Genomic DNA, 11,444 nt, shown 5'->3' with positions numbered 1-11,444 from the left:
GCCCTGGAGCTCCCCTCGCGGTCATTGGCCCCTCGGAACCGGCCCCCCGGCACACCCGAGGGGAGTCTCGCAGCGTGTCCGGCCTGGGCAGCGGGGGCAGCTCAGGTCACCAGCCAACCCCCAGCTCCAGCTTCGGCACCTCGGGGCGGGCTCTGGGGCGCCCTCCTGGGCATGTTAAGGGGGGGGAGGGCTTTCAGCCTCCTGCTGAATCGTTCACTGATCATTCCCGGGTGCGGTATCTGCGCGGGTCCCAAAGCGCCTCCACGCGCCGAGAAAACCCGCGTGGGGAAGGTAGTTTAATTAACTGGCGGGGGGGATCCTGCTCTGTGCCGCCCGACTCCCGCTGCACGGCGCTTTCGGGGAGATGTCCCCTCGGACTCGCGGCTGGAGGGAGCAGCGCAGCCGGGCCCCCTCGGTAACCGACTGCCCGGGCCAGTGGCTGGGAACGCCGCCCCGAGCGCAGGCAGCGGCGCAGGCTCCCTGCAAGGCATAAAGCCGAGGCCGTGCCAGTTACCTGCAGCTGGGGGCAGGGGCAGGCCCAGAAATGCCTCGAGACACGTCAGAAGCTGCGCAGAGCCACAAGACTCTGGTGACAAGTGTAATTTTCCCGGCTGCCTCGCGCTTGCTTCGCTTGGCTCTGCAGGAGTCACCTGCCAGCCCCGTGCTCTGAGCCTTCCCTGGCGAGTCCCCGGCCGCAGCTTCGCCTTGGCTGCAGGTGGAGACGCGACTTCCTACATCGTATCCCCAAGGGGGAAACGCGCGAGCCCGTGCGTGGGGTGGGCAGGGAAGATGCCCACGAGCCCAGCTCCCACTGGTGTCAGAGGAAGCCGGCTTTCCCCGGACTTTTGGAGAAGTGGTTTGGATCCGCAGAGGCCTCTACCCTGACACTAGTGGGGAAACCGTCCCCTGGCCGGAAAGCCCGCGGGACTCCCCGAAAAGCAATCTCTGTGCTGAGACGGAGCGAGCGCCTCCTCCACGGTTCCTCGCCAGCCCCAGCCCAGGGCATGTCACTGCTTGTCACTCTCCGTCCTCCCGGCTCTCCTGCTCACACCTCCGGCCGGCCGGCCGCGCAGCTCAGGGGGGGTGGGGTTGTCTTTAAATAAAAACAAGAACCAAAAGTCTCCCCCTGCGATGAAATCTCGTGTGATTGTTTCCCCTCGGTATTAGAACCGGCTCTTCTCTGCCTCCGTTTGCTCCCGCGAAGGCTCCGGCTGCAAAGAAGGGAGGCGAAGGGCAATGAAAGCCGCGGTCCCCTCCCCACTGGACAGCCCTAGATGCGCTAGCCCTGGGCCTGGCGTTACGCACAGCCCGCGCGGTGTATTTCACTCCGGGGGCGGGGAAGGGCTCTCCTGGGACAGAGAAATCCGGCTCCCCGGGGAGCTCCCCACGCGGGATCCCCAGCACTCGAGTCCGGAGATGTGTTTCCTAAGGGCCCGGATTAATCGCGCTCCAGGGAGCGGGGATTTCACAGAGGCGCTCTGGAAATTCTCCCCCCACCCCCTTCCCAACTGCCCCGCGTTGTTCTGCGGCCGGGTGAATCACGTTGTTGCCCATCGCTGGGGGACTTGGCCAGTTCCACTGACCGGGCGCCCCCCCGCCGACGCTCCCCAACGGCGCAGGTTCCACGCTGGACTCTGGCCAGGTCTCCTCACCTCCAAGTCCCACCCAGGCGCCCGGGGCTCTGCTAATGTCCCAGCCCGACCGCCTCTCTAGCAGCCGCGCAGGTGGGTGACACGGAGAGGGGCGCGCTCGCCCAGGTCCCACTCTCACGGGGCTGCGCACCCGGGAAGGCGCCGCTGCGCTGCGGGGCTGGTTTCTCACGATCCGGCCCCCGCTGGCCCCGCACGAGCCTCCGCTTGTAGATGGGAAATAAACACAGCGATGCACCGCTCTGCGAGCAGCTCAAAACGGGCGGGTCCGGAGCGCGCAGGATGCGCCTTCGCTCCGCCCGGCGAGCGGTACAGCCCCTTTCCCCGAGATTCCCGGGTCAGCTTCCCGTGCTCCCTCCGCACCCCGGTTCCCAGGGCAGGGCTAGAAAGGGGTCGCTCGGCACTGCCCCAGCCCTGGCACCTTGGCTTCCCTTAGGACAGAAAGTAACTGCACCTCGCACCGGGGCGCGCGCAGGGGGATAGTCAGACCCGGCCTCGCACTTTGCAAATGCGCATTCAATTATTGACCAGGGAAATCGGTTCGCCCCTCTGGAGCGTTTCCTGGATCCAGTGCAAACGGGCGGGGCCTCTGCAGCGCTCCGTTGTCTCCAGGCCCCTGGGGCTTGGGGAATTCTCCCCTCCTGCCCGGTCCCGGTCTCGGGGTGAGCGGGGAGTTGCACACCGCGGCGTGCGGGCAGCGAGGCGGCTGACGGGTGGACAGGCGGCGGCGGTTGCGATCCCTCAGCACTTGCCAGGAGCTTCGCGGGTTGCATGTGGTGCCCACCTGGCTGGTGCTGAGCGCGGCTCGGCCAGCGCGGCTCGGCGGACGCTGCCTCGGGCTCTGCCGGCAATTTGTTCGATAGGGACGCGGCGGATCCGGACAGCAACGGGAGCTCCCCAGCCGCGGGCTGGGCTGTGTCCATCGCTTCCCTTCGAGGCCACCATTAAACCCTCCAAAGAGCAACCCCCCTTCCTGTGCAGGAGAGCCCCGCAAGCTGGGCAAGCCTTTCCTCCCCGGGATCCCGGGCACGCTGCAGGGGAGAGGCCAGGGCTCCTGGGCCTTCGCCTCCCACAGCTCGCCGCCCTGCTCTGCGCTCTGCCTCCATCCTGCCCCCTCCTTTCTCGTCGGCTCCCTCCCCGGCTCCATTTCTCCGAGTCCTATTTTCTCTCTCAGCCCCTCCATCCCCCCCCCCCCCAGTCGGGTTCTCGGTACCACGTGGGGCCTCCTCCCTCCATCCCCTCCCAGCCAACCTGGTTTAGCTCCCGGCCCATCCTCTTCTTGTCCCAGCACTTCTGTTCCTCCTCCCGCCTTTCTCTATAGCGCCCGTTCGTTCACATCAGTCCTTCCCTCCATCTTCCCGGCTCCTGCCCGTCTCTAGCCCTGCGCTCTCCCTGGGCTGCCCTCCTCTTCCATCTCCCTGCCTCCCGACCCGTCCTCCGGCGGCGCCTCGGGGCTCCGGCGGAATCGCCCCCGCCGCCCTGCAGATCCCCAAGCGCTCTGCCCGCAGCCCGCGCGCAAGGGCTCGGGGATCCCAGCCAGCCGCAGCACCCCCGAGCCGCTATTTCGGAGGACTCGGGAATGCGGGATCGGACGGAACCCGGGGCTGGGATTATTCCTGCACCGAGTGTAACATCCCCCTCCGCCGCTGCTCCCTGGGGGGCTCCAGGCCGACCTGCTTCTCGCCTCGCGTTTGCCCCCTTTCTGCCCCCCCCCAGCCCCCGCGGACGGGGTGGGGGGCAGACACCTGCCCCCCCGGGCACTCTGCTGCCCGCTGCTGGAAGCGCTGCGCGGAGCCGGCGGGACACGGGGCCCCTGGCTGAGCGCTGCTCCGCGTTACCGGCAGGGGCTCTGCGCCGTGGCTGCGCTGCGCTGCCCCCGCCCGCGGCGCAACAGCCCCCAGCTCCCCCCCCCACCCCTGGCCCCGCCCCTTTCTCAGTCTCCTCCCCCTCGCGCTCCCCGGCAGATCTGCGCCAATCCGCGCGCCCCGACTCCCCTTGACGGACAGCCCGGGCCGGGGAGGCCCCGCCCGCCTGACGTCTCCGGCCGGGATTTGCATGAGTTGCGGTGCAGCGGCGGCTGGAGCTCAGTGTCTGCGGGCGCAGGAGGCGGAGTGCGGCGAGCCCGGGCGCTCGGACCCTCCCCAGCATGGAGCTGCCCGCGGTGGGGGAGCACGTCTTCGCCGTGGAGAGCATCGAGAAGAAGCGGATCCGCAAGGTGAGGCGGAGCGCGAGGCTGCAAGCGGGGAGTCGGGGGGTGCGGGAGGGCGGGAGGGAGGTCGGGGCTCCGCCGAGGCAGCGGGGCTGCAGCTGACGCTTTCCCTTTTCCCTCCCCCCCAGGGCAGAGTCGAGTACCTGGTGAAATGGAGAGGCTGGTCCCCCAAGTAAGTACCCAGGCGGGGAGCTGGGCTGCAGGAGCAGGATCCCCGGCCCAGCCCGAGCTGCAGAGAGCCCCCCCCCCCCCCGATGCTTTCTGCGCCGGGAAATGCCACCGCCAATGCATGCTCCAAAAGAGGCTGGGGAGAGGCCAGAGGGGACCGGGGAGCCCGGCAGAAGCAAGGGGAGGGAGAGAGAGGCAGACGGTGACTGATGTGCAGCAGAAAATGGCTCCTTCCCCCTTTCCCTCCTCGGGAGCCAGGCTCCATATTGCAGAACCGAGCCGGGGGGGGGGGGAATAATTTAAAACACGAAATAAAACGCCCCGCCGGTCCTAAGCCCCCGATCCTGGCCGAGGAGGGGGCAGGGGGCTGCCACCGGGGCGCTGCCACGGGGCGGGGGGGAGGCAAACCCTGCCTCTGAGCACCGAAGAGAAGGAGATGTTTGCGGGTGGCGGAGTAGTTGGGGTTTGCATGACAGTGTCTTGCAGGGAGGGGCTGGCATTGGCTCTGGGGTTTGGACTCTGCTGCTTAGACCCTGATCCGCCCCACGGGTGTCAGTGGGGCTCGGACCGGGGCTTTGGGAGATCGCATCCTGGCATGCTTAGAATTCTTCGGGAATAACAACTGCGCTAAATAAACACCCCCGCCCCTCCCCCTCTCCGGGGAGCTGGAGTTCGAACTGCGCCCTCCGCAGTGGGTCCAGGTGCGCGTGGATTCAATGTGCCTAACCTGTAAGATGGCCCCTGGCAGCTCTCCGGCGAGGGGAGACCCCACCCCCCGTCTCTCTTCGGGGGGAGGGGGAACCCGGTCTGTTGCTCAGTGGAGCTTCTTCTCCCCCTTGCAAGATATAACACGTGGGAACCGGAGGAAAACATCCTGGACCCCCGGCTGCTGATCGCGTTCCAGAACAGGTGAGCGCTGCGCTCCTGCGCGGACCCGGCCTGCCGCGGGGGAGGCAGGCGCAGATCCCAGGCGGCGCTGCTGGAGCTCGCGGGTGGCAGTGGGGCCACTTTCCTGCCTGGCCTGGGTTTAGTGGGGGAGGACTCAGGCAGCCCGGGTGGCGCGGGGGCCGGGCCTTGCAGGCGGAATGCCCTGCGCCGAGCTGGGCACTGGCGGCCCCGGCCCCCTTGCAGAGCCGAGCCGGAGCGCAGCTCGCAGCGAGCTGGCATTGTGCAATTGTGAATGCGTCACGGAACTTCACTTAACCCCTTCGGGGCCGCAGGTTGGCGGGCGGGCTCCGGGCATTTCGGCTGCGGGGACAGGGCAGGGGGTGTCGCGTGTGCAGTAGCGGGGCGATGGGAGAACCGGCCCTCTCCGGGACGGAGATTGCAATTTCCAAGGGACAAGCTCGCGAGCTGCCCGGAGAGCAGCTGGGTGCAGGGTGCATGACCCTCGGCTAACGGCCCCAGCCTGTCCCTGCAGCTCCCCCCGCTCGCTCGCTCGCCTGCCTGGGGGGACTGGACGCCCCCGCGTGGAGGCGGCGGCGCTGCTGCTCCCCGCTCGCGTTTGGCGCATTATTTCCTGCGGTGTTTTGGCGCAAACTGTAGACTCGAGCCCGCGGCAGGCAGGCGGCTAGCGCCAGGAAAGCGTCTCTCCCCGGCTCCGGAGCGACCCCGCCTGGGCGAGTGCTAGGCGCTGCCGAGGGAGTTCACGGCTCCGCGGCCCAGGCACCGCCGGGCGCACTGGCGCGGAGCAGATGCGCTGACTGCAGCCCTGCAGCCGCGGGCGGGCGGGCGAGCCGCTCCCGGCCCTTCCCCGGCCGCTGGCTAGCGGGGCAGTGCGCAGGGCCCGCTCCCACGGCCCCCCCGGCGCACGGGTCGGGGGGCTAGTCACCTTGAGGCCCCCGCCCGGGCGGGCAGCGAGCGATGCTGGCACTGCCCAGGATCCGGCCAGGCCCCGCGGAGCCCGGCGCTCTAGTGGGGACGGGCCCCGGCCAGGGGCTTGCCCCGGCCTCCCCCTCTGCAATTGGCTGGTTCAGCCCCAGCGGCCCCTCCCCCCGCGGAGACATTGGCCTTTAAGGCAGCGATTCTGAGTGACGGCTGGCGGGGCTCGTCCTGTGAATCCTAATGAGATCATTAGCCTCGCCGCTGCCGCGCGGGTCCCGGGCGGCACATGCCGCGCACACCTCGCCCGGCCGGCCAGGGGGGCTCCGGCCCCGGCTCCCTGCCGCTGCCTCTGCCCAGCGCTCGAGTTTGTGGCCAGCTATTGCATAAGATGCCGTTGTCACAGCGTGAGGGCAACTGGGCTGCATCCTCCGCTGGAAATCCCGTTTGCTTTTTGTGTGAGCTGCGCTTGGCTGCCGAACCTCAGCGAGCCCCCCCGGATGTGGATCCGCAGCGAGGAATTCGCTGTGGCTTGTTTGGTTTTTTCTGGGAGGTCTGTAGTGTGTGCGTGAGGGAGACGGGGCATCTTGCTGGCTGTTCCCAGGACAAACCAGTCCTGCTGGCTCGCGGAAAAGTTCCCCTACAAGCCTCAGCAGCTCACGTCTTTGCTTTACACACTATCGGCCCCCTGTTCTTTATTGTAATGTGCCTCTATCTAAGTGATGTGTACCGAGAATTAACGATCCCCCCCCCCAATTCTCCAGCGTGCTGTAGGAAAGTAATTGCATCGCGATTGATTTTTATGTTCCTGCAGGGAGCGGCAGGAGCAGCTGATGGGATACCGCAAACGAGGACCAAAACCGAAGCCGCTGGTCGTTCAGGTGAATTCAATGAGCCACAATGTTTTTTCCCTAAGGAAAGCCATTTTTAGGAATATTCACACTCCGGAAAGTAAATGCAATCTCTAAATGGCGATCTTTCCAAATAGACTGATTAAAGCCACTTCGTTTTGTTTTTAATATAAACTCCCTTGTTTCCTCCCGTCTCCAGGGAGGAGAATTTCATCTGGTTTCATCATGCTCAGGATCCGTGTGTAAATACAAATCCCTTGTTAATTTTAAATGCCAGATGAAGCCCCTCCCACTCCTCTCCACAACCAACCACTCCCCCAATCCCAAATCTGACTTCATCATTCAATCAAACATGCACAATATCTCAGTGTAACAATGAGCATAAATTGGGACAAGCCCCAGAAACCGTGAAGAGAAGGAAGGAGCCCATTGCTGCAGGAAGACGCTTCCTGGTGGCTACCTTGCAGGGGAGTTCCTGGGTATTTCTTTCCTGGCAGATCTCATTCCCCATCTCGTCATTGTATTTGTATGTATCTGTCTCTGGTTATAAACTTAGCTTCTGCCCCATGTGACGGAAGGTGGCAGTAACATGCGGTGCTGTTACATGCCAAGCCTTGCTGAAGACTTGCTTTGGCAAGAAGAAGGTGGCTGTACACACAGTGCTTTCTTAAGCTGTGATGACGCTGTTTGCATTTTTAGCTGCCCCTCTCCTCAGCAATCTGTACTCTTTCCTTGGGTGTATTTCACCTACGATTTACCCTTGCCTAATAGGGACAGTTGATGGAAGGATACTTTTTACTGCCTCTAATTAATCTCAAACAACATGGAGCCTTTAGGTCCGGAACAGGCCACCGCTTTTTATGTTCAGGCCTATAGTGTCCCTTCCTGCCGGCTGCTGTGACTGCTCCGTTTTACTGTGTGTGCATAAGATTGTTGCATGGACTCCTGCAGAAGTGCTGATCTCTTGACTGAAGCAGCCCCTTGATGGGCTCTTGCTAAACCTGCTGACTTTGTGTTGCAGCTCCCTTCGTTCGCACGGCGCTCCAATGTCCTCACTGGACTACAGGACCCTGCTGTGGACAACAGGCCGAAGCTGGAGCTGAACTCTTCTGGCAAGAGCCAGCAGCATCAATACGAACTCAACAGCAAGAAGCACCACCAGTACCAGCCCAATGGGAAGGAGAGCAGCATGAAGCACCAGCCACACAGCAAAGGGAAGTATTACTACCAGCTGAACAGCAAGAAGCACCACCACTACCAGCCTGACCCCAAGATGTACGAGCCCCACTACCAGCCCAGCAGCAAGGAGCCACAGAGCCAGGCCTGCTTGGACCACAGCAAAAGCCCCTTGGTCACCCATCCAGACAAATGGGCTCACAGCCCAGCCAAGAGCCTGCTGAGCCCAGTAAAGAACCTGGCTACAGAGGGAAAGAATGGAGCAGAGAAGAACCTGTCTAGTGGCACTGGGCCGCCTTCCCGGGATGGCGTGACCAGCAACGGCATTGGGGGCAAAATGAAGATTGTCAAGAATAAGAACAAGAACGGGCGCATTGTGATCGTCATGAGCAAGTACATGGAGAATGGCATGCAGGCCGTGAAGATCAAGTCTGGGGAACCGCCCAGGAAGCGGACCACTGAGGAGAGGACTCCCAGGAAAGGCGGGGAGGAAAAGCAGGAGGCCTGGCGAAAGCATGGGGAGGAGAGGGTGGCAGGCACTGACCACAAGAGCAAAGCTGGACTTGAGGGGAGCCAACCCCTCACAGAGCTCGGAAGGAGCCCCAGAAAGATTCCCCCTGCCAAGGAAGCACCTCCTCCCTCTGAGCAGCCCCTGCAGCTCACCACCAAGCCCAACCTTATGCCCTGGTCCCTGGATCCCAGCCGGGAGCACAGCCCTGCCCCCATGGGACTGAATCTCTCCAGCCCGGGCTCCAGGAAGCGCTGCCTCTCTGAGCCGCATGAGGAGAGGGAGCCAGGCAAGAAGCGCCTCACCTCACGGAGCATCAGCGCCCCCACCTGCCTGAGCCCCCAAGCACCAGAGAGGCCCGAGCACCCTCTTCCAGCCACCTCCCAGCCAGAGGTCATCCTGCTGGATTCGGACCTGGACGAGCCCATAGACTTGCGCTGTGTCAAGCCCCGGGGTGAGGGTGAGCTGGCTGTGGCGCAGGTGAAGCCAGAGGTGCCGCTGGTGCTGACAGAGAAGCCGGCAGTTGAGCCGCAGCAGCAGCAGCAGGAGGCGGACGGGGAGGGAGAGGCAGAGCCCCTGCAGGAGTTCAAGCCCTTCTTTGGAAATATAATTATCACGGATGTGACCGCGAACTGCCTGACCGTGACCTTCAAGGAGTATGTGACAGTGTGAAGGGGCAGAGGCTGCTCCCCCTGGGGAGGGACCCTGACTCTATCCTGGAGCTGCCTGCCCCTCGACCCCCTCTAAGGTATTGTCACTGCCCTGACACCCATCTCCCTCCCCTCCCCACCATGGTGACTGCAGCACTCATGCAGGGAGGATCCCACCAGATGCCTCCCTGCCCAAGAGGAGGGGTGGGCGGGACACAGTGACTCTACCCCTGCTATGCTGGGGGTATCCTCTACTGCTGCTCCATCGCTGCAGTCCCAGGGCGTGCCCAGGACTTGCAGGTATCAGGACACACGAGGATGGGGCCGGCCAGTTACTCACAGAGTTACATAGTATTATATTTTAACAGTGCTAACTTGTCGAGTGATTCTTGCCCCCGTTTGTACGTGGTGTTATTGAAATGTATTGTTTGAGCTGAAAGCTGGTCCCTCTCTGGCCATGCTAATATATTTATTTGTAGGTATTTATATAATGAAATATAAATCCTAGATTTATGGAGTCCCTAGATCCCCTTATAAACTATATCAAACAAATATTTTCTGTTCTTTTTAACCATTCAGCATTTGTTAGTCTCATTCCTTTGACCTGTCTTCATGAGCTGCAGGACCATTCCCTGGTATATATTTTTTGATACTGTACATGTGTTGTTTCTATGTGAAAAAAATAAGTTCATTATCTAAAGCTAAACAAGCTATTATAGAAACTGCTGCTACTAGAAATGTCTAAACCATAAGCTTCCTATTATTAATTGCTTGAATGTAAATATTAAATGGAGATGTTGAAAGTGCATTTGATGTTCTGCAGCTAGCATAGATCTGATTGCAAAGACCAGCTGTTAGAAGGTGGGGCCTAAGCTGCCAGTGGCACTTCCTGGTTTAAGGACTGTATTGTGGGGGAAGAAAATGTATCATGCAATCATTGCAAAGGACTATAAACCTTTACAAAAACTACTGGAAGTTGGAGTGCATTTGTTACTGCTTATACACAGTACTGCAAAGACCTCTGTGGGTGTGAATTTACATGACTGGGTTTCCCCAAACAGGTATTGTCAATTTAAAGCAAGAACGGAGGTAGAGTTTTCTTAAATATCTAGGCAAGATTGAAGCCATATAGAATATTTCTGCTAGTAAGAAGGTAGAGTTGAGAGTACTTGTTGCCTAAGATGTACAATAAGCTCCTACTTTTGTTTTCTTGATCTGTTGAGAAAACAAAACAGCACTAAGGCAATGGAAATTGTCTTCCCTCCATGCCAGCCTTCTGCCTGTGCTTCGTGTAACCCCTACGCATGCAGAAGGCCACCTTGCTTTTCCCAGCTGTTTAAAACTACGGGCCTCCATTTTCAAAAGCAAATAGTGATGATGGGTGCCCAAATCAAGGCACCTTGCAGGGGCCTTGTTTTTGAGAAGGCAGGTGATCCACAGCTTCTAAAAACCAGGAATCCTATAAGATGGCTCAGCCAACCTTCTCCTGTAATTGTCAAATGATGTCCATAAAGGCAGATCACGACTGGATGCTGTAACCTAAGTTCTGTCACTTCATTATGCAGAATTGCCCAAATAGTGTGGATCTAAAAAGTTAAACTAAGTTTGCGAGGTTTTGAACTCACTTTACAGTCACTGGATTCTACTGAGTATTGCAAAGTGGTAACACTTTAAAAAGCTTACAGCAGGATGATTTTGAAAATATTTTGACACTTGTTGTAATTGCAATATATCACCAGTCCATGGAGCAGGTAAAGCTTCCATTCCACCAGCCATTAATAGTCATAAAATCTATTTAGAAGTATTAGAAATAATCTAACAATTTTTCCTTTGAATTTTGTGCTCGTAAAAAGCACCCTGTTGATATCCTCTATATCCACTTAGGCTTTCATTGCTTCAGCTGTTTTGGAGGAGATTTTGTAGGTGAAATTGTCATTTTAGTTTGATTTATATGTACCTGTGCCTAGAGCCTGGAAATAGCAGACTTTTTGGTTGATTGCATAAAATGCACCTAAGTTACATGAGAGCTAACTCAAAGCTTCCATAAACTACACTCCATCAATGTTCTTTAGTTTTTACCTGGAGGGACAGAGAGGTCATTCAATCAGCATGGTGATTTCTCTGCTGAGATTAGCAGGAAGGGTACTGAGATTGAAGTTTTCTGTATCAAGACCAGCTGATGGAGTGTAACTGCTTCTTGCCACTACTCATCTGGACTGACTTGGGCCTGTTATCTTAGAGGAGAAAGGTTCTTTATTTTCAGTTACCCATCCTCTGAGACAGCCACAATTTATAGACACTAGGAAATAAGAGCAAATACTGATTGGCAAACTATTTTTTAAATCCCAGCCATTAATATCCTTCTGAATGATGCTGGAATTTCCCTCTGAGATGCTATTTAACTAGAAATTA

The 11,444-nt window shown here is 59.4% G+C and overlaps 1 protein-coding gene across 1 annotated transcript; it reads left to right on the top strand.

The window, feature by feature from the left end:
- Window positions 1-3,731: 3,731 nt before the first annotated feature.
- Window positions 3,732-9,998, top strand: CBX4 (chromobox 4). Its single transcript, XM_024205917.1, has 5 exons — window positions 3,732-3,864; window positions 3,987-4,030; window positions 4,870-4,935; window positions 6,662-6,728; window positions 7,720-9,998. Exons 1-5 carry the CDS (start codon window positions 3,796-3,798, stop codon window positions 9,052-9,054), a joined length of 1,581 nt encoding a protein of 526 aa, XP_024061685.1. The 5' UTR covers window positions 3,732-3,795; the 3' UTR covers window positions 9,055-9,998.
- The last annotated feature ends 1,446 nt before the right edge of the window (window positions 9,999-11,444 follow it).

The sequence above is a fragment of the Terrapene carolina genome, unplaced genomic scaffold (assembly GCF_002925995.2).
Source record: "Terrapene carolina triunguis isolate 2854851 unplaced genomic scaffold, T_m_triunguis-2.0 Scaffold192, whole genome shotgun sequence".
NCBI classification, from domain to species: Eukaryota; Metazoa; Chordata; order Testudines; family Emydidae; genus Terrapene; species Terrapene triunguis.
This window is presented reverse-complemented; position numbering and strand designations above follow the sequence as displayed.